General features: G+C 42.4%; 2 protein-coding genes across 2 annotated transcripts; one reads left to right on the plus strand and one right to left on the minus strand.

Moving 5' to 3' along the window:
• Window positions 1–3512: 3512 nt before the first annotated feature.
• Window positions 3513–13578, minus strand: LOC306741127 (transcription intermediary factor 1-alpha-like; the record flags this gene model as incomplete). The annotated part of the gene is made up of 18 exons (XM_079223380.1): window positions 3513–3743; window positions 3841–3996; window positions 4406–4480; window positions 5311–5446; window positions 5693–6030; window positions 7198–7330; window positions 7428–7485; window positions 7574–7679; window positions 7767–7901; window positions 8876–9258; window positions 10115–10229; window positions 10364–10510; window positions 10616–10730; window positions 11237–11353; window positions 11573–11705; window positions 12633–12780; window positions 12960–13078; window positions 13302–13578. 18 exons carry the CDS (start codon window positions 13576–13578, stop codon window positions 3513–3515), a joined length of 2922 nt encoding a protein of 973 aa, XP_079079506.1.
• A 1713-nt stretch (window positions 13579–15291) lies between these two features.
• LOC306741903 (aldo-keto reductase family 1 member D1-like) lies at window positions 15292–19365 on the plus strand (the record flags this gene model as incomplete). Its single annotated transcript, XM_079224236.1, has 9 exons — window positions 15292–15384; window positions 15538–15705; window positions 15793–15909; window positions 16493–16570; window positions 17120–17242; window positions 17517–17626; window positions 18191–18356; window positions 18966–19048; window positions 19164–19365. The coding sequence occupies 9 exons, from the start codon at window positions 15292–15294 to the stop codon at window positions 19204–19206; spliced, it is 981 nt and encodes a 326-aa protein (XP_079080362.1). The 3' UTR covers window positions 19207–19365.
• Window positions 19366–23672: the final 4307 nt, after the last annotated feature.

A 23672-nucleotide genomic window follows, 5' to 3' on the forward strand; every position in this document is an offset into this window, starting at 1 on the left:
TTCAGGCTACTGTGCTGAGAGGGACGCATGCTCACATGGAAATTGTCTTCCCATCAATGGCAAAGTAGACTTTTTCAGCCTGTGACTGATGGTTGTACTGATTACTCAACATCTGGAGCCGGTTTTGGGGTATTTCGAAAATGTATTGTGGCTGTGTCCAGACTGTAAGCCTTGAAACCTTTTGGATATCTCAGTTCGAGGAAATAGGGTGAATGAAAAAATTAATATTGTTACTGCCATTGCTGCACCTTATGGAAAATAATCGATCAACCTGGCTCTGTGCTGTTGCGTATCCGTTGATAGCGCCTCTGCAAAGGGGTTGAAATGTCCCTGCAGGCCTGTACTTCTGTGCCTATTTTTCCCTCCAGTTACTAAAGTTCACAGCTGTACCAAAGAAAATGAGGCAGTTTCCCCTCAAATTTAATGAATTAAAGCTTTTGTAACTGTGCCACAGATGTGGGCACACCATCAGCCAAAGTGATCATGAACTGTGAGGAGTTGGGTATAAACAAGCCACACACACACACACGAGTCTACCGGAATTGGCAAGGAGCGGAGAAATAATTGCTAGACTGCATTATAAACATTTTTGTACCAACTAAAGCCCTCTGCGAATTCAATCAGTCTACTGACTCTGGGCATGGTGACAGAGAGAGGTTAAATGATCTTCTAATCAGAGCCACATGTCTCCAGCACCAGTCTAGCCAGTTTAGAAACATCCCCAAGGACTTGGTATCAGGACACCACAGGCATACAGGAAAGCCCACAAGTATTATGGCAGATATATATATATATATATTAGAAAGTGTGCTGTTTAAGTGTGGTGTGTGACAAGTCGTGTCTCAATCTCTGAGCTCTACAGTCCAACACAGTCCATGTTTTCTGTTGTGCTCTGTTAACAATCTGCATTTTAATAGACAGCACCAGTGTTTTGAATGATGCGTCATAAACATTCATTAATGGTATTTCAGTCCCCAAGTATTGTGGAGCTGCTTTAGATTATTCAAGTGAAGATTTAAGTTCAACTTGTATGTTATTTATTTTCCTTATTTAGAAAATACAACTGCCTTTTTGCAATATTGGTATCCCGGGTTCATTTTTCCCCAATAAAACCTTCATGAAAAACATCCCAACACGGTGTAGAAATGAGCTTGCAGAGAACTTGCTTGAGGAGGTAATCCATCACAGTGAGCAACACGTCTGCTTTTATTGTTGTGTTTAATGTTACAGTTGCACAGTTAAGCAAAGCGTATATATATTTTTAATCAATCTGCACTTACGTTGTCCCACTAACCCCTACAACAACCAAAGCAGACATGGTGTGTATTGTAATGGATGAGCAGGCTTTCTGAAAATCCATGTTGCAGTAATATCCTATAGCAAAATGAAAAAAGGTAGGACAAACACTATTCACAAATCAAACACTACAGCAAAGAAAGTAGGAAATTAAGTTAAATAATGCAGAAACACTCCTGAAAACATCATCAAAGGGTGCAATGGGACCTCGAGGTTAAACATAGACTGTTGCTATAGCAGCACAGATATAGCTCCTGCGGATGTTTATCAGTCGAGGATGTGGCAACCCCCTTCGTGATGCTACAGTTACTACAACAACACAGAGCACCCCTTTACTGCCGTCCTTAATCCTATCTTGGCCTGAGTGTGACGTAGTAAATTGCTCATAGGCCTTTAGAGGCCAAATAACTCAATGAACAATGCCCACAATGGGCTGAAGTCAACATATGAGGGCAACTTCTCAGACTTTGTAATGGTAAAATATGTATAACCATATTATGTATAACTGTGTCCTTATGTTGACCCGAAACTTACGTGTGATTCACTAAGAAATGGCTACTGGGCCTACACTTCCTCCCTTGACCTTATATGGAGTAAAGAAAGTGTAAACTGCAGCTAAGAGACACTTATGGATGGTACTGCCTGTCTCATCCGGGTTGTTATCGAAACTGTCCAAGGCCACTCATGGACGCGAGCAGGTAGAAGTTAACTTGTTGCTGTGTGTATAAAGAGTGAGAAACGATACTTTGAAGTGTTTATCACGGACTGCAGAAGCATGCAGCTGCTGTAACTCTTCCCTTCAAAGAAATGAACAAAGACAACTCTGATTCCAACGGGATTTTATTCATTTTCATTATTTACGTTCAAGTTCGGCTTCCTCTCCGGATGAGAGAAGAGATTTTCCAAAACAACTTCCATCAACAACATTCTGCATTTTGGGTTTTAACAAGAAACAGCAGCGTGAGCTCCCAGGTGGAGGAAGTCGGAGCGGCCGAGGTCGCATTCAAACAGTGTTAATCCTGTTGTGGGCGGGTGGAGTACAGTTCCTTTGAAGCTCAACAAAGGGTGTCCTGCCACGTCTGTGTCAATCAGCAGAGGGCCACTAACACAGCCGGGCAGTCAGAGGCCGGCCCTATGGGGCCCGGAGGACGCGTTCACTGCGGGTCACAGTAATGTTAGTTCTAAGTTGCAACAAGGGAAATAATGCGTTTCTCATTTTCCGATCGGAAGTTAATAGACTGCATTAACGTGCATTTATAGGGTGATATAGATGGTTTATGACATTCATCTTTACCCAGAATCCTTACACAAGAGACGTAGGCGATTGTATTTTATTGTACCCTGTAAACATCTGAAAGTTGACTTGTATGAAAATAGGTTTATGGCTCAACGTTCTGGCTCTTGGATGTTATAGGAAAACAGTTCACAACGGTGAGTGGAAGAGTTATGACATGAATATAAAAATGATCTAAAAAAAAAAGGAAAGTGTAACTTAACATTTGAACTGGTCTTAAGTCTTTACAATAAAATATTATAATAAACTTAAATAGGCAAATAAAATAACACATAACAAGAACCTTTCAGTTAACCAAACATAAATACTGTTTAATGATGTGTGACAATGTAACATCTTAACCTGTTTTGGTTTTTATCAAACGGCTTGGACTCCTTTGATGCTTTCCCTACACGTAACGTAGACCACAACATCATCAAAGCTGACGATTCACATCCTTCCCAATCGCGCTGAAGAGGAGAAAACACGGCAGACCCGACCACAGCATCGATTAGCCGTGTTGCAATGAATGCATCTCCTGTGGGCGGAGCTGTCGTTTGTGAGAGCAAATTAACAACTTGAATTGATGATTTAACAAAAACAGACTGCTGACCATAAAGGCCGGTCAGCTCCACCCTGTTAACATCTAAGTTTGCTGCAGGTGTGCACTTAATCTTCAAGATTTAATCCAAGACAGAAGCTATTTCTTCAGTCAGTAAATGCAACAGTTGTAATGCATGCTCCGTCAAGACAATATCAATAATTTGTCGCCCTGTTTCACAGTTGTTTGCTTGCAATTTATTGGAATCAGTAAACATACAACACATTTTTGGTGACCTGGTGATTGTGTATAATACATTTCTGTCAGAAAAGTGTAACGCACCACATGTTAGCTGGCGCTGGCAGTGTCAAATATCCAAACGATTTAAGAAGATCTGTGCTTTCACGCTACTCCCCCACCTCCCCCGGGACGGCTCGCCGTATCCTGGGAGGCTGAACATGTGCGCTGGCGCTTTGCATGCTGGGATGAATTGTCAAGAGACGAGAGCTGAGAGGCAGGAGGTTTCATCTCCAGTTTGACTTCTGGAAAGGTCTGTTCAGGGAACATGATCCCCAGGTGCTCTTCAAACAGCTCTCGAAGCGCCCGGCATGCCGTGGTGACCTCCGTGTCAACCTGTGAGTGAGGATGAGGAAAAAGATATTTCATGACAAAGTGTCAAAAACTGGGGGGAAAAATGGAAAAAAAAAATGTGCAGTTCTTTCTACAGTACCTCACTGAGGACTGTGTAGCTCGCAAAGAGGAGCCTGATGTCTGATACAAAGTCTGCAGGGCTTTGGTAGCACAGACTCTGCTTAACCTCCAGTCGCTTTTTCACAGCGAAAAGATTCATTGGTCCCTTTATAGCCAGCCTGGTATTAGCACATACCTACAGTATTTAGAAAGGGAGAGATAATAATAAAAGGATAAAATTCCACGGGGGAGGTGAAGTCAAACCGTTATTAATCTCGCGACATGTGTTTTGTTATGTGAGGGTTTTTAACAAAGAGAGATATTTCAAGATAAAATGCACACTGTAGTTAAGCGCTGCACACACATATAGTGTTGTGCGCTCACTGTAATGCACAGCTTATAGTCTAATTGTTCATATTGCCCAAACACTGACAGCAGGACAAATGCCTGTATATTTACAATACCTGATTAAAGTTGCATAACGTCTCTGTATTTACTGATAAATACTGCATATTACGCATCATTAAAACAACAGTTACAGTAACTCCATGTGACGTTAATCCCGTGAACTTTTCGCCTGCAGTCAGCCAAGCTGCCAGACTCACCGAGGGGGACGCGGGCCCCGGGGAGGCTGAACTCAGCGCGCTGCAAAACAAGTGCAGCAACAGCTTCTCGCACTTCTGCAGCGGTAGAAAAAGACAAAAGGACTTCTTAATACATGCCAACTGACAGCCAGATACAGTTCTGCAATCTCTGCGGTATTGCATGTGTTTACTTAATCATTTCAACCTGACACAAGTGACACATTGGTGAGGTTTGCCTCTCACGTCTGACACTGATCTGAATCTGATTCTTAGCGGTTGTTAAAATCACGACGAAACCCTGCATCAAGCTTTTATACTTTTTATACAACTACTATCATTAAATGCTATTCTTGTAGTACATAATATAGATGCAGGACAATAGGTTGATAGGGAAACTATTATTTAGCTTGATTTATTAAATCTGTGGTTAGCCGTATTTCAGTGGCTTCCAATGCTTTCTAACAGTAACAGTGAGCTCAAGGTGAGGAAAAATACAAAATTGTGTATAGCGATGTATAAAATCACTTGTTTGCCGTCTATCCACATGCCACGAGTAGCCTACAATACTCTGTGCTCTCTTTAGCGATCACTTCCTGGTCCTGGTCAGGAGAAGTGAAGGTCTTGTGCCTGGCGTTAAAAATCACGCCAGCAAACGAGGAAGGTGTGAGTTGCTTCATCAGGCTAGCCAATGAGTGAGCTAGGATTCTGAGGGGGTCCGTCCAATGAAGTAGCAGGAGGAGGGCGCTGTGACACGTGCAAACTATCATATGCACCGAGCAAGGTAAGGAAAGAGACACCATATGTAGCCATATTTGTGGAAATATGAGATTCTCATTGTAATTAGTCTAACTCTATTATCTTTATTGTAACCGACATTACTGTCACCATTGTAAAAATGTTTAAAGAGTATGTTTAAGAGTACTGACTCGTTTGTCCACAGGGGAAAATCCTCCCTCCGAATCTGGCTCCTTCTTTACTGTTTTGGCTTCAGCTTTGCTTTCGCAGTCATACTCCATCTCAGGCACTAACGGGTCGCGGCAGAGAGAGCAAAACCATTCGCCACTGAAAAGACACAGTGCAGAACCTCAGTACGAAAGCCAGTAAACAGGAACATGCGAGAGCGTAATGCCACTGCCAGATGAAAACCTCACACCAAAATGTGAAAACCACTCGTCTTTGCCTCTTTATTAACAGCCGAACAGGCTTCATTCCAATAATAAGTATGAACATGAAAATCAAAAAGAAACAGGAGTTGTGGGGTTTTCATCTGAGAGCATGAATTAATAAATGTTCCATGTCACAGCTTGCCTGGGAGGAGATTTGAGGAGAGTTGGAACATGGCACGAGAGGTGAAAAACCTTGGGACACTTATCGCAGCACAGCAGCTCCCCTCCGGTCTGACACGCAGCACACACGCCTAAATCGGGGTCTTCCAGCAGAGCCGGGTGCTGGTCTACCTGCTGGTCTCCTCCCAGTGGGCGGACGGGATCTGGACCGGTAGTCTTGCTCTGGTCCCGTGGGTTGCTTGGAGGCTGGAGATGGCTGTGGGGTTTGTCGTCTGTGCTTTGAAGAGGAGTCCGGGCTTTGCTCCCCTCGCCTTGGTCGCCTGTGCTGTCGGGGAGGCTGGCGCTTTGGTTGGCTTGTACCTGAGATACAGGGAGGAAAACCAGCTCTGAATTAAGAGTGACCAATGTGCAATAAATGGACTCAGCTTTGATCCGCCACAGTTGTGTCTGCAAATGTGCCAGTTTTCTGTTTTGTCCAATAAGAGATTTTTTACTGACATTTCATGTGTCATTTTTGTTTTGTTTTTTTTACCTCCAAATAGAGGTTTAGAAAATCTTGCTCCGTCACTGCGAGCAAAAAGTCACGACTATTAGCTGTCCTGGCTCCTCAATGGTGGAATGAGCTCCTCATTGACATCAGGACAGCAGAAAGTCTCTACACCTTCCGTCGCAAACTAAAAACACATATTTTTCGACTATATCATGAATAAGGAAAGTAGCACAGTAGTACAGGGTTCATACACATTTTGAAAAAAGGATTTCCATGACTTTAAACCAAATTTCCATGACCAAACATTTTGTGAAATCTGGTTGCAAACATGAAAAAGGGAGAAAATGAACTAACAATGAGAATTCCAAAGCATACAGTAAACCTTAAATGACCCAAATGAATGAGAGACAATAGTTTGATTAAAAGAATAAACATTTATATAGATGCCTTGAAAAAAGTAAAATCCCAAATGTTCTGAAAAAGTCATGGAAATGTGTTATATTCATATGTTCATTTACGCTGAGTTTAAATAATTAATATGCTTTTAAAAGAAAGACGCTCAAAATATAAGCAGGCTTTTCCAGGCCTGGAAATAACCATTTTAAAATTCCATGACTTTTCCAGGTTTTCCATGACTGTAAGAATCCTGTTAGTAGCACTTAAATGTCACTTACTGATAGCACTTTGTAGTTTAACTTTATTGAAGAAATTGTACTTTCTTGATTCTTGTTGTTCTGAGTTTGTACTCATGGTTGAATGCACTTATTGTTAAGTCGCTTTGGATAAAAGCGTCAGCTAAATGAAATGTAATGTTATCAATTAGTGTGGTGAGTATAGTGCTATGGTAACCAATTTCTAGTCACGCATAAATGATAGTCTATTGTAATAAACTAAGATTTTTCCTTTAAATTCATACTCTGTGTTTGCCCAGTCTTGGTATAGTAGCACACTTTGGATAAAATAATCTACCAAATATCGAATATACCCTATATATGGAATAGTGATTGGACTATAATAATAATCTATCGTCTCCTTACGTAGCTACTGTCATCATCGGGCTCATCTTTGATGACGATGATGGGCCCTGGTGACAATCTTCGTCTTTTCTTGACAGCCGAGCCCACTGCTCCGCCGGCCGGCTGTGTTTCTGGGGGTTTCCAGGTAACAGTCCTTGGGAGCAGAGCATGGACCAATTAGAGTGATGCAAAACTCACCAGACACACCAGTGGCACAAAAGGAATTAGGGCGCATGCAGCTGGCTCCCTACCCCGGTTTCTCCTCCTGGGACACAGCAGCGTACCCTAGTGAATTCTGCTGTCCTTGCACTTAATAAAAAAAAAAAATCTGTTTTTCTTTATCGAGAATACAGAAATGCATTCGGCCTTCCAAACGACACCGATGGTTCAGACATACCGTTTCTGTGCAGCAGAGCAGGCTGCAGGCCGTGGGGATAGTTGGGTTTCAGGACATAGATCGGACCGCCTGGATCATTCCTCCCTCTCAGATATGTCGGCTCCATCTAAAACCAGCGTAGCGTGTTGTTAACTACATTGTAAATACAACGTGCATCTGCATAGTTTACATTAATGGATTTTGTGTCACTCGCCGTCTGTCGCGATTGAGGTGAACTGACGCCACCGTTGGCGGGCGGCGGTGCTACGTGGGCGTACAGAGGTGAGGAGGAAAACACTTCCACGGCTTTGGGTTGGTGGCTGGAGCTGCCGCCCATCCCCCTCAGCGGCTGCAAGACGGAGAAAGATCAAGATGGATTGAAAAGGCTGCAATCATTTTCATCCCGGCATTCCTGTTGGCGTCTGTAAACATGTGATGATGGAGGTGAACGCCAAAGAGGGCGCTTTCATTACCCGGTCGTTGGCCGACGCCCCATGGCAACAAAGAAGCACAGAAGACTAAACCCATAAATAAAACACAAGTAGAGATGCCAGGCTGATCTGCCCGATTTTGGTTGATTTGAACTTTAAACTTGCAGGTGCAGTTAAGGTTTCTCCAAAAAATATAGATGCATGTGTCAAATTGAGTTTAGTTCTGATACATCCGTGTTTTCGCAAACCTTTCAGGTTTTCCTTTTTTTATTTCGCAACCGTATGAAGATCAAAAGCAGACACATTGTACACTTAAAACTAGAGACTTTTCAATTATCCTCCAATCTCTTGAAGTTGATTTCATCATCGTGACGTATGGAGATAAACAACAGCTGCAGTTCGCGGAAATCAATTTGAAGATGAGTCATTAAGTACCAATGATTTATAGTAAAGCACGCAAAACACTGGTATAAGAGTTACACTGAGAGTTGATGATGCAGCTATAACAGCTTGTTCACATCCATATGACTCAACCTTTGTGTGCACTTCACACACCGAGTGTTGTCCTGTGAATGAGTCTATACTTCAGAACTGGAACCAAAACACCCTGCGGACTGGACTAAACAACTAAGATGAAGAGGTACGATCAACCCGTCCTTATGGAAATCGCGGTTCCGCCCTCCGTCACATTGCGCTGCAGATTTAACCGTGTTTTTTTTATTTATGCTTTTGATTCACAAACTTGTCCAAGATTAAAATCCGTCTTGACAAGGAAAGACATAAATTGCCCGGGATGTGAAGGCTGTCAGCTCTATTTAGGACAATGTCTTCCACTGTCGGAGCTCGTTAAGAGTGCTTGTCTGTCAAACAGGAGACACACGCGCGTGCTAACCTGTGGCGGGAACCCAGGGCTCGGTAAGCTGCTAGTTGGGCTGACGTGGTTGGTGGGAAGAGGCGCCATAAACCTGCGACCAGGTTGGGGAAGCATACTCTGGGAGGGAGAGCCTCCTCCTTGCAGGGACCCCGGGACGGTTCGCTGCAGTCGGACGCTCTGGTACCACGTCCATGGCGGTGGAGGCGGTTGGGGCTGCCAGTTGGCCTGCGGGTTTAGCTTGTCCACCTGCATCTGGAGCTGAGCCAGAGTGTTACGGGGCGCTCCCAGGGCAAAGCCGTGGGGCGAGCCTGAGGAGGCGGGCCCCGGGTGGGAAAGCTGATGTGGGATACCCTGAAAACCACCCAGCTGATGGCCCGGTACACTCTCTACCACCAAAGAGCCTGAGGGGAACATACACGGAGAGACAGGATGAGCATAACAAGTAGCGATGAAAAATATACAATGCAGACACAACTTCTGCTGAGTACTGTGGGAAAGAGAAGGTTTGGCCAGCTACCACATTGGTAGAAAGTTTGCAAATCTTGTGGGGTTATTAAGGGGAAACATGTCAAGTAGGTTTGTTACTAATAATTTGTATCTGTTGGAAGTGTTTTACATTAAGCGTTACAATGAAATATTCCTCACAAGGTCAGAGACAAATGATGTTTTCAAATGGCTTGTTTTGACGTTCCAAAACCCAGTAATATTACACACAAGCAATACCTCACAATAATCAAAAATCTGACTTCAACAATTAATTGCCAGTCGAAATGTTTGCTGTTATTTTTCTGTTGGCTGACTCTTGGGAACATATCTCAGTAAGCTGAGATCTTTACGCACTCTCTCCCTGATTCGGCATCCTTCATGCAAATGACAAAAAGGAGCCAACAAATCTCTGGTAAGTGGTGTGATTTGCATGAAGAGATGACAAGTTCCATACCCTGTATGCAAGCCACAAAATAATAAAAAGGATTTTTGCCAAGCAGGGAAATAATAAAGGGGCTACTTTGTGGTGGAAACTGTTCATTGTTCCATTTTGATATTCTAGAGAGGATAACAATTGAAACATTGAGTTTTTAAAGTGAAACAGGGGTCTTTTGAGAGACAGATAATCCTGAAAACGGCCACTATTGTCAGTAATAAACTTTCATACATTTTGGTATGACTTAAAAAGACATATAAAAACATTGTCCAGACTAAATTAATCTCAGCGTTACTGATTAGTTTCTATAAGAGAAACATTTGTTCATGTCTTACCCAGATCAATATTTGAGGCCCAGTAAGAGGATCGATTCTGAAAACGCACAGTGCTCTGTGGTATAAACGAGGTACTGCATTTTGCCCGCAGGAGGTTTCCAATCTGAAACAGAATCTGCAACAGAAGGGATGCGATTAATAATTTTCAGAGGGGGACACTTGTGTGTTACGAAAGGCATATGTTCCCACAATAAGGACCGGGTGGGAAAAACAAGACAGTGATGAGATAAGTGTTCAGACGAGCCTTACCAGGCGTTTACAGTACAAGAGGGCCGTGCCTCCGTTCCTGGCTGTGGCCCATTTGGTGAAGCTGATGACGTGGTTCAGGTGTCTGGATAGATAGCCGATGTCCTCCTGTTGTTTTCGCAGGACACTCTCATGATCCTTCGTTACAGCCTGGAAGACATGGCATAGTGAGCATCTGCGGTGTGGAAACAGCTTCAGGGTATGTGGGATCATGCCACTGATATACAACATTATATTCAAAAGCCTTTGTCGTACCTCAAGTTGATTAACCAGCATCTTGCCCTTCTTGTTTATCTCGATAATCAAACTGCAGATGGATTTCTTTATTTCACTATGAACAGACGTACGGTTCTGATCCACCTGATGAAGTCTGAAAAGTATTCAAATTTGACACAATATGTCCCAAATCAACAGGCACATGTTTCATTCTTCTCATTATTACTTATTATGCATGCTTTTAGGGTAACTTTGGTATTTTTCAACCCGGACGCTATTTTCCCATGTTTTTCTGTCCACAATTTCTGAAACTGTTCCAGTATTGAGCGGACGTGGACGCAAAATCAAACAGACTGGATCAGGCGAAAAGGTGAAAGAAATGCGTTTTATTTCTCCGCAGGCTCCTTTTCCTCCCGTGATGTTTTTCGGACACTTATAATGACAACCTGGACCCGTCAGTGGCAGAAACATGCATTTGGCGCCGTGCAATTTTAGAAAAAACGATGCGTTGTGTCACTTACACACATCAACACGGGGAAACAGAGTCCAGGTTGACGAATAACGGCGTTATCCTTCAGCAACAGTTGTTCTAAAAATGGCTTTTTGCATATACTTTGCACACTTGACAATTGAAATATTGCGGTTTGTGGAAGTACATACCCTCTGTTTATGGCGTTTGATACCTCGTCAATCTGTTTAATTTTCTCCTGCAGCTGATGGGTCATGTTCTCCATGTGCTGCTTGTGGCTTTTATAAGCATCTTCGAGGAACTGGTAACTGCTCCAAAGAGAACGCTGAGTCAGTGGATGCAATATGAAAAGGAAACGTTGTCATTTGGGTGACATCAATGACAGGATGTGGAGCAACACTCCTAAAACTAATGGGTGCAGGGACATGTTTAAATACATGTCAAGCCAAATTGAAATGTATCCACAGGTGTATAAACCTTCTATGTGACATAATTATATGAAGTAATATTGCAGCTTGTGACTGTACTTGTGGTCCTTGTGCTTTACGAGTTGGCAGTCCCGGCAGGTCAGCAGGTCACAGGTCTCACAGAACAGCTTCAGCGGCTCCTGTTTGTGGATGTCGCAGAACACCGGCCTCTGAGCCGACGCGCCGGGGGCCTCTGGGAAACGACAGAAGGTTCATCAGTATGAGTAATCAGCATGCAAATCTGAATTGGAAAAACTCCAAGTCAAAATGGTTGCATTTGAATTAGGATCCTGCTGAAGTGAGGAGGTTAAACTTGCTCCCAGTATACACAAAATGGCATTAAAACAGGGGCAAGATGAGAGATGTCGACGTATAATTGTGTGTTTATAATTTGGACCATTATTAATACTTTCTTTAACCTGTTGAGCAAAACATGGGGACCCTTTTATATCAGGTCACAAGGTACAAATCAAGTAAAAAACATGTTAGGTATCAAATTAAACATAAAAATCAGGGCTACAATAATATAGACTCCCCATGTACAACCTCTAAACACAACTCAAACAATAAATAGGATTAGGGTTAGGGTTAGGGTGAGGCCTTAACCCTTCAGACTCTGAGGTCATTTTCTCGATTTTACATAATTTCTTAAATTCACCTGTTAAAGGCACTTGCATATAAGATATATACCCATGTTTTACATCAAAAAATGCAGAACAATCTCAGCTCTCTATATAATGAGGCACAATTGTCATAAGGAAAAAGTGTAAAGAGAAAATATGACTGAAGCTGAAAAATAGAATCTCGATTTTTGGAAATTCTTCATATCTCTTGTGAAAACATAACTTTACTCATGTGGATGAACGGTTTTGGTGCTTGGAATTGGTTTACAAAAGCAGTGAAATATATGAATAAAATGGTAGATGCATGTAAATGAATGGAAAGGACCTTTGATTGTGACTATTACGAGCTCGACACTAAACCCCAAAACAAAGTGAGATCTGCAGCCCTGATCCCACAATAGCTCTCTTCCCTTCGTCAAGGAAACACCACCAAGTATATCACAGAAGAGAAAAATGGAATAAATTAAAAAGAGGGATGAGGACATCGGTCAGAATACTTCGCGAGACTTCTGCCTTCTGCCTGATGGTGTGGTCTTTGGTAAATTTGACTCTCTGGTGGGCCTCCACGCAGGCGGCACAGAGGTACTCCACACAGTCCACGCAGAACCCGAACGCTTCCACGTTGTCGTCACAGGTCATACAGAGCTGCAGGCGGATGAGACAAACAAGAAGAGTTTGATCAAGCAAATTAGATCAGACGTCATGTGCAAACACCATGTCGGATCAGAGAAAAGACACATCCAAGTCACGCCTAGATCAAACCCCTCAGGGGGCAAACTGATGCTCATCGAGATCATCGCCCACGGGGGGCAAAGGTCACCGACCTGGACTGTCCTCTCCACCGTGCTGCTGGGAGCCTCCACGGAGTCCTTCACAAAGACGTTCTCCATCACGTCCACCTCCATGCACTCCTGCCTGCACACCGGACAGCGCATCACATTCACTGGAAACCAAACACATGTCACACATGTTAATCTAAAAACCGGTACAGTTGGAAATCCATGATGTGGTTTTTGTTCAAATAAACTGACACGTGAAGGACGATGTTCCACGTGTACTTAGCACACCTGCCTTACATGCCACAATGAGGGCTTTTTTAATGTATTATTGTATTGCATGAGGAGGTGGGATTGGACCCCACATTGTTTGTAAACAAAGGGACTCACGTGGTTTGGTCGCGCTGTCAACCTGGGAGTTTGGAGGCTCTGCCATGGCCAGGTTCCTCGAGGGCGAAGGCAGACATTTCTTGCAAAAGGAGTGCAGGCACGGCAGAAGTTGGGGCTCTCGGCTGTGAAAGTTCAGGTGGCAAACGGGGCACGTGTCCAGGTGACTCGCAGCGCTCGCGCCGGACTTTTCCCGCCGCACCTGCGTGCTCTCAGCCTCGTTCTCGGCGGCGCAGGCTGCGGCGTCGCCGGGCTCCCGTTTGTCCACGCGTCCATCCATTTGCTGCACTTTTAGCCTTCGAGGATAGATAACCCCCCCTCTCTCTCTATGCGTGTGGCCTGTACGAGGTGCACGCGCACGCGGGCAGAGTCAGTTCCCCTCTTTTCCTACATACGAGCGTGTATGCGCAAAGAGCATCTCCTCTCACCTGCATTTCCCCTCCTCACTCTCCTCCTTTTTTTTTCCTCAAACACGGCGCGCGGAGAGAGAGAGAGAGAGAGAGAAAGAGAGAGAGAGAGCGCGCGCGAGAGAGAGATGAACGGTTCCGCTAACACGTCACCTTTTCGTAAAGCGGCAACACGTCGACCGGAGAAAAAGAGACAACAGCAACAGCTCCGCGTTGAGCGTGTCGTGTCGCAGATGTTGTGAGACGGAGATGTTGCTCACATTGCGTACCGCACGCGCTCGTTGCGGCACGAGAGGGGCGGGGTCAAAACAGCGCGCGAGCGCGGCGATGGAGGAGTCACGTTTGTCCCTGCTGAAAGTTACACGTTTGAATTGTCGTCTTTGTGGTTCGTTGGATCGGTGCTACCGGGACTGGGGACGTTACTCTTCTCTTGAAGTTACATTTGACGCCTTACCTGAACACTGGAGGTGGAGCCTTCGTCAGTTTAAAACTGTTCCATTATTTAAAACTGTTCCATTATTTTAGGGCATTAATGATTAGTTTCACCATTTCTTGAAAAAGACCGGATTTTGGGTAATCTCTTTCACTGCAGAAATCTACTTAAATTCCATTTATTTCAAATATATTGGCACAATTCGCCACTTTTTTCACATTTTTTAAAATTATTTTTGGTGTAATGCAATAATGCCTTACTATCACATCCATTGTGGTCATCACTCAGCTTGTTACAATACCTGATTGATCTATTACTCGTAAAACTATTACATTAAATAATGTTGGGATATCTTTAAAGTATATTTAAACTGCTATAATAACAACAATAACGCCATACACTAAAAGGTAATATTATATCCAGATAAGACATTGAGAAGTGGATAAACATGTCAGATCACTGGTGGAATTAACCCTCTGACTTCCTTTAAGTTGATCTGAACTTCAGTGAAACATCAGGGTCCAAGGTCCCCTGCATGTTATTAATAAATTACCTATTATGCATGCTGTAGAGGGCAGGTTAAGACAGTGCACAATAACATGAACGCCTCCAACTTGTCCTGCCTCAATGAGCTTCGTAGCATATTCTTCACAAATGTTAAGGTTGAGAAGCTTCTCTAATATTTGCAAAGTCTATGGATCGCCATATTTTGGGTGATATAAAAAGGCTAATATTTTAATTAAATGTAATATTTTGCTTGGGAATAGGTTGACAACGCTACAACGATATTAATCAAGGCTACAAAGTTAGCCAATGCCTTTCTTTTTCTCAACCTGGCTTTTTCAGCCCCTCCTGCCCTCTTCCCCCGTTCATCCTCCCTGACGCTTATCGCTGCGGTCGGGCTGACCCAGCTATCGGTAGCCTATCTGAGAAAACTTTTTGGAAAAGACCGGCTACGGACCGAACCAACTCTATTTGGGAGGGGTGAACTTCCTCGCATGGTACAACCCATGCGGAGGCTGCGGTGTCAGAATGCGGAAGGTGTGTAGCCCACTTTAAGAGAAGATGGACTAACGTGACAAATATCAACAAATAAAAGTCTCGACCGGCCCAGAAGTGAAGCAGCACACCTGGAAAACTCCCGGTACTCCCTATGGCCAATCCACCGCTGAGCCACAGTATCCCTCTCAGCGACGGGAACCATATTCCGCTGCTGGGATTGGGCACCTATGGGGACCCTCGAACGGTGAGAAGAATACCATATGTGTGCGTGTGCGCGTGTGTGTGTGTGTGCGTGTGTGTGTGTGTGTGTGTGTGTGTGTGTGCGTGTGTGTGTGTGTGTGTGTGTGTGTGTGTGAGTTGGTCTTGTAACATATTTTTCTCCCAATTTATTATCTAGACACCCAAAGGCACAGCACTGGAATGTGTCAAGCTGGCCATAGATGTGGGTTACAGGCACATTGATGGGGCATTGGTGTATTTCAATGAGCACGAAGTGGGTCAAGCCATTCGAGAGAAGATTGCTGATGGAACCGTTCATAGACAGGACATCTTTTACTGCGGAAAGGTGATACCTTATGTCATAAGTCAGGAGTTTAATACGTTTTGATTTCATTTTAATGTTTTCTGATTAGGTCCATGTTGTCTTCCTCAGCTCTGGAATACCTTTCATCCGCCAAAGTTGGTGCGGCCGGCCTTGGAGAAGACACTAAAAACCTTACAACTGGACTATGTGGATCTCTACATTGTCGAGCTTCCCATGGCCTTCAAGGTTTCTTGATAGCGCACAAATAGATTGCAGTTCACTTATCAGTTAGTGTTTGAACATTGCCCTTAGATATGTCACACTGTGGTGTTTGGATTGGATCACGTATGATATATACCCTGTCAAACAGGGTGGTTTGAAGTAAGAAGATGTTTTAAAATAAAAGTGTGCTGATTGAAAACTATTTGTTATAAAAGAAAGAACAGCGTTAAAAAAATACTAACAACACATCTAAATGACCCAATCTAATATTTAGATATAAAATATGCACTAGATAAGATACCAAGACAATTTTTTATTAAAATGCATATATTAATGTAAGGCAGTTGCATAACACGTGTGACATGTGGCTTTAGTTTAAGGTTTCAGAAAAGATTAGACATGTTTGTTTACGATTGGGCAACTGGAACCATTTGGCCGTGTTTACAATTGGCATACATGTCTTGGTCCAAGTCAAATATTTTTACGAGTATTGTGTATTGATTTTTTCAAAATAGTCAAATTGAAGCCAACTTCAAATTTTAGCATTATCTCATGCCAACACCATTGAAGTGTTAATGGAAATGCTTGAATCGTGCTTACATTTTAGCCAGGAGATGGGTTCTATCCAAAAGACCAGGATGGAAACTACATCTACCACGACACAGACCTCTGTGCAACATGGGAGGTGAGTTCTACCGGGTTCATAAAATAAATGGTCCTGCTATTTCACGACTTTACTCTTCTCCTCTTTGTTGTCTCCGGTCTGGATGCGGTATGAGATATTGTTTTCTCACTTTTTCATTTTTCATTTCACTTTTGCTCTCTTACTAAAGTATAATTATAAAGCATGCAAGTTTAACTAAGTGTCTAATAACATGTCAAGTGAGTGTTCTGCAACATAGAATGGGTGACATCTTTTACAACTTGAAGGAAATGCTGTTTTTCTTTCTGTGCATTTTAGAAAATGTCTCATGTGGAAACAGAAACAAAGAATGAATCAAGAGAAACCGCATATATTCCGCATAAGATATTCCTTTTATACTTGAAAGTAGATCCCAGAACAGTTTTCTGCTGCAGCATCAGAAACTATCAATCAGTGTCGTAAACAGCCAAGCTCTATTGAAAGATTAGTTTTTTTCACTTCTTCTTCTATTTCTTTCTCAATGTCTCTCAAAGTCTGTAAAGACTTTCACTGTCAGTCTTTGGGAGGATGTCAATCTTTTCCTCTCAACAGGCTTTAGAGGCTTGCAAAGACGCAGGGCTGGTGAAGTCTCTGGGAGTCTCCAACTTCAACCGCAGACAGCTGGAGCTGCTGCTGAACAAGCCCGGCCTCAAGCACAAACCTGTATCCAACCAGGTGACCCCTCCAACATACATGAATGCTACATTGGAGCAAGTTTCCGTAGATGGTGCCATATTGATTTTATGTGCTTGATACTCAACAGACTTAGATGAAAATCATTGTCATAAAAGCAGTTTTTGTTTAGCTGTAATGGTATTAAAGGAGTGCATCTTTCCTCTCCATTCCAAGCTGGTTAGATTAAGGACTACACAGGGTGCTAATGTAAAGTCAGACCACTTTTGGGCCAGTGTTCTTTGAAATAATTGATTTTCTCCTTGCTTACCTTCAGGTTGAATGCCATCCATATTTCACACAACCCAAGCTTCTGGAGTACTGTCGTCAGAATGACATTGTGATTGTTGGCTACTGCCCAATTGGCTCCTCCAGAGACACATCCTGGTATGTAGATTTTAGGATAGACGCACTTTTTACCGATGGCTGGTATTTTTGAACGTGTCGCTGGTATTGTAGTCATGGAAGGGTGAAAAAGCTCAAGCAATTTTAGACGTCACGTGACAAGCAAGAAGGAAAACCATCCTGGTGAGTCGCTATAGGCTTTGAGATGAAGACCTGAACAACTATATAAGTGAATAGACTCAATTTCCAGTGACGCATTACTTTTTTCATGGAAATAATCTATTCTAGATCCTTGTCATTTGTCAGTAACTCAAATTATATTGATGGCAAGAGCAATAACACTTTCTTGCAGAATGCTTTTTGCTAAGGATACCCAATACAAAAGAAAAAAATAAGAAAAATACACAAAGTGAAGATGAGGTTTCCCCCACTTTTCCTGGATCATTTTGCAGGTTTTGCACTTTGGCCATTGATGTTCAACATGTCAGCCTTGAATTTGATAAAAGAAGATTATTATTGTCACCAAACCCTCAACGCTAAACTTAGAAACTCACAAAAAAGTCTCTATTCTGGCATCATTTGTATTTTCTTCGGTCGCTGGTTTAGGGTGAATGTGAAATGTCCCCCCCTGCTGGAGGACGAGCTGCTTGTATCTATTGGGGAAAAGTACAACAAGAGCACTGCCCAGGTGGCTCTGCGCTTCAATGCCCAGAGAGGAGTCGCCGTGATCCCCAAGAGCTTCAGCCCCGAGAGGATCAAGCACAATTTCCAGGTGGGTTTGCCTTTTATATGTATATATATATACATTTGTGATCTGCTGCTACCTTATGAACCACCCCGACCCCTCAGGTCGTCTGGGACGGGTCTACTTTCTGTTCCAAGAGTCAGAACTAAACACTAAGCTTTCCTGCTCCACATATCTGGAACAAGGTCCCTGAAAGCTGAAGGTCTGCTGAGACCCTCAGCTCCTTTAAATCCAGATTGAAGACTTTTCTGTTTGCTGCTGCCTCTAATTGAACCAGATTCAAGGATATCAATACATTTCTGCATTTCACTACTGCATTTTATTTCTTAAACTGTTCTGCAACTTGTATTCTATTGTTTGCTTCTTGATTGTTTTTAAGGAATGTTCTTGATTGTTTTTAAATCTTATTTTTTTCTGGATTATGTTTTGATGCTTTTAATTGTTTTATGTGAAGCACTTTGAATCGCCTTGTTGTTGAAATGTGCTATACAAATATACTTGCCTTGCCTGGCCTGGCCTTGCCTTGCCTTTATCATGACGTGTATGTTCTTGCTTTGGTGCCGAGATCTGTATTTCATACAGTATTCATGACTCAGTTCAATCGTTTTAATAACAACAAATCATATGTTGTTCCAGATATTTGATTTTTCCCTCACCGAGGAAGAAATGAGAGCCATCGAGGCCCTGAACAAAAACATTCGCTTTGTGGAGCTGCTGATGTGAGTATATGCTTTGATAGGAAAATATATGAGGATATATCTTCATGTAGATTTGTAGGTTGTAGTTTGCGTTATAAGGCTTTGTGTAACATCTGTTTCTGTTGTTTCAACACAGGTGGAGTGACCATCCAGAGTACCCATTCCATGATGAATATTAATGTTTTGACTGATTTCACCAAAAGAAGTTTAAACCGGCACATGTAGTGAACACTAGAGGGCTCTAGCTCACAGTAAATGAAAAGCATGAAGACATAAATGGTTTTAAGGGTCAGGCACAGCTCAGACCAATGATGACAAAGTTGTTGCATGTGAGTTCTTATGTACTACTCAATTAGAGGCAATTGTTCACAACAACAGTTTTGACATGAATTGCTGCCACTGCTGCTATAAATAAAGTTTGGCTTGAAAATACGACTCATTGAATTGAACGTGGCAAAATGCATCATGTAGAGCAGGGGTTCTTAACCTTTTTGACCTCGGGGCCCAACTTTTCAAGAACCCCCGGGGCCCATTCAAATATTAACACTGCATTGGTTTATTAACTAATTGATCTCACTCTTGGTTTAACTTGTATTCAATAACTAACTCAAATCTACCTACTAGTTCAACAAGCAAAAACCTTGTCAAATAAATGACATGATGCAATGTGATCATCAAAAAGACATTTATTGCTCATGTGTATGTAAACCTGCACAGACAACAAGTCATGGAACCAATCAAGCTAATACATGACTCATTTAAAGGCTCAAGTCAGGCGTATTAACACAAAAATAACCAATAACTTGATTTTTCAACAAAAACAAGGGAGACTCAAAAAAACGGATAAAAAAAATTGAAATTTGATAAATAATATAACAATTATTTGATAAATACACTGCACAATTATTAGGAAAGTAGTTTTTTGAGGATTAATTGTATTATTGAACTACTACAGTGCTCTCGGCTAATCCAACATGTTAATAAACCTCAAACCTGAATAGTTAAGACAGTAAAAGTGAGGTTTTTACTTTAAGAGAATGTGTGCAGGCAAGTGTGCACACAATTCAAAATAATAATTTTCAAATTATTGTAATGTTATTTACAGTTTAATTAAAGTGCAAATTAAAATATAGCCTTATGATGTGAATGATATGCTTCAGCAGTCTTCATGTTTGCAGAACCAGAAGTTGCTCTTCATATCTGTGACAGCTGGCTTTACAGCACATTTGGAGTTGCCAGTCAGTGACACGACAGACCTTTTCTGCATCTGTAGTACACTGTCCTTTCTCCTCGCGGCCCACAGGTAAAAACGGAAAGTTTTTGGCGGCCCTCTAGGTGGCGCTCGCGGCCCAATGTGGGGCCGCGGCCCTATGGTTAAGAATCACTGAGAGAAATACATGTGTTATTCAGATACAGATATTCAGGTCCTAATGACCACGTGATTAGCATAAGGGAAATTTAAAAACAACCAAAGTTTACAAAAGTCCTGAACTTTGTTCAAGGTAAGGTTATAAAATGATCAGCTACGTTAGAGCAAACAACAGAGATATAGATCAGGTAGTTATGTAAGTCCAAGAGCCCAACAAATATGAAAAATGTAATTTTAGGGAAGCATAAAGGTTTCAGTTTTGGCGGATTTGTTTGGAGATGAGGTTAAGCATTTTAGCTGTAACTGGAAATGCGTATTGCAACAGTCCAGAGTCCTCAGTCATGTTGTAAACACTGCCTGGCATTGTTATCTTTTTACGGCCTTTATTGGTTTATCATAAAACAGTTATCCAGTGGGTTTTGTTTCCTGGGTTTGGGCTTTTCTGCTTGTTGTGTTTTTCCACGTCTCATTTATGTTTAGTCTGTTTCCAGCAGGCTTGTGGGAGTCCTTATAAAAAATAATCCTACTAGTACCTGTAAAGTCACAAAGCGGCCGGTGCTTTTTTCTCTTTTTCTTTTCTCTTTCCGGACACATTTGCGGACGAGTCATGAAGCCTTTCTGATCCACCCACAATTCTAAAACCGCAACATAGAGCAAGTTCGGAAGCTGATGATCATTTCGGTACCCAGCATGCTCAAATCGGCCACTGTTTTGCCATAAAATAAGTAATTTATCCATTTTTGAACCGAACAACACAGTTGTTTGATCGAGGCAGTCCACAAAAAAACTGATTGTGTTGGTAGACACTCCAGATTCCTTGAATGTATGTGCAAAAGCACTAAAAAAGGGTACTTTTCACAATATTTTCCCTTCAATAGAATTGGTTTGGATTTGGCCTGCACACTGAGGGATATTTACTGCCATAGAACCAAATGTTGAAATCTCTTAAGCTTTTGCTAACCACATAACTTAATAAATAATGATACATTTCAAGTTTCGAAACAAAAACCCATTAGCCGAGGGAACCTAAGGTGAAAAAATGCGAACTCATTTCCAGATTTTAGGGCTCTAGTTTTTGCTTTTCTGGTGGTGCACAATTGAAACTGAAGGTGACGTTCACCTTTAAAAGCATGACATGGATGAGAAAACAGCTGAAAACTGCCCGGTCAGGCTTTGGTTAACTCTGAGCTCTCTCAGTCTTGTTTGTTTAGGGAGGGTATGAGTTTGATCATACTGTTTGATCTTTGTGTACACACCTCTTACCTTTAACCGTCATGGCCACTTTTCTCCTTGGCTGTCTGTCAAAGAGAAGTTTACAGCCACAGAAGCAGCATTTTACAAAGGTGGGTATTTTGTAATTAGTGGCTTAGTGTCTGTTCAGATCTCTTTAAAAGCATCCATATTTCATGAGCGGTGATGTCGGAAACATTTTTGAAGGATACCCCTTGCTGCAAAAGCCCCCCCCCCCCTTGAAAAACGTTTAAGTAAATATTTGTATGTGCACAGTTGATCATTTGATTTCGCAGAAACCTAAAAGTGGGGGAAAGAGAGGCAGTATATTAATCTGGTCATCCATCCAAATGCTGTTTACATCAAAGGAACAGTGTTTAACATTCAAGGGGATTAACTGGCAGCAATGGGATATAATATTCATAACTAGGTTTTTTTAAGTGTATAATCACCTAAAACTAGGAATCATAGTGTTTTCCATTCCATTCTCCGAACCGTTTATCGTATTTAGGGTTGCGGGGCGCCGATCCCAGGTGACAATGCGATGGGCAAAGAAAGGGTTCACCCTGGACAGGTCGCCAGTCCATCTCAGGGCACATATATAGACAGACATTCACGGCCAATTTAGAGCCTTCAATTAACCTAAGCTGCATGTCTTTGGACTGTGGGAAGAGGCCGGGGAGCCCACGCTGACGCGGAGAGAGCATGCAGGCTCCACACAGGGGGACCACCAAGACCGGGAGCCGAACCCCGGGCCCCCCCCCCCCGCCAGCCACCACACCACCGCGCAGCCCCCATAGTGCCCTCGTTAGCTTAAAAAAATATGTTCATATCTACAAAGGGAACGGGTCGTCTACCACGGAGTCCGCCATCTTGCACCGCCATATTTCTACAGCAGCCCAGAATGCACACTGGCTCTAGCCTTTCACGTTTGACATCATCTGAAGGTAGTGATGCGTTATTAAACGGCCCGGTGCTTTATGCCAAAAGTGTTGATTAGCATCTATGTTACTGGTGTTCCATTAGTACTTTTTAATGTTTTGAAGTCATTTCTTTTCACGCTGCAGTGGGCATTTGCGGCCGGGCTGAGCTCCTCAAACGAAACACACAAAAAGCGCGAGCAGATCGCTCGCTGTGGTGAAGTGAAGGATCGTCGAGTTGACTGCAACTACGCTTGTTACTCTATGTGCAAAATAATATTTGCGAGTAAAAAGTGCTTTTTCAATCTGTGCGACAAGAACGGACACGCAAACGAAAGTGAACCCTAATTCAATCAGTCACCACCACTTCATTTACTCAAGCAGAGCAGGCATGATCGACCATAAGACTTTTTTTTTTTTTTTACTTCTTTACTGGGTGATAAAAACAGCCAGGTGGACAGAAGATAGGAGGAGTGACTGATACTGACGGATGTCTGTGTTCTTCATGTTTTATAAACTTAATTCAGAAGTGTTATTTATTTGTTTCTTTACATCTTTGACTTTAAATAGGGACTTTACTGTTGTAAAATAGATATATTTGAAATATATATTATAATCCTGTTCTGAATGTATTTGTTTTAAAAATTCTCTATATGTTGTTAAAAGCAGTTAATTCATCATATAGAAAAGCAGAGTATTGATAAGAGTAGCTTCCAGTTGTGTTAAATTCCTAAAGATAACTTTCCCTACTTGGAGGGTTGCAATCTGCAACCCACCACTAGATGCCGCTACATCTTACACACTGCGCCTTTAAGTGTATTTTTCCCAATAGAAATATCTAGTGCAGTTTTCTTCCACTGATTTCAAGTTAGACAATGTAATGTAATGTACCGGCCGTCTGTTCTAACATTAATCGTTGACAAGCCCTGTGAGTGAGCCCCCAAAATGTCTGCACGGTGGTTGACGGCATTTCAATTTGGAAGTAGACCTCAAACCAGAGGCTTTCACATATTTAAATCCATTCATTGGAGTTTGATCTAAAGAGACAGGATGGACCCTTTGGAGTAACAATCTGAGCAGTGACCTGTAGCCATGCGGTCAGAGAACAGCAGGAAGCTGCAGAGAG

Source organism: Taurulus bubalis (genome assembly GCF_910589615.1).
Source record: "Taurulus bubalis genome assembly, chromosome: 9".
Lineage (NCBI taxonomy): Eukaryota > Metazoa > Chordata > Actinopteri > Perciformes > Cottidae > Taurulus > Taurulus bubalis.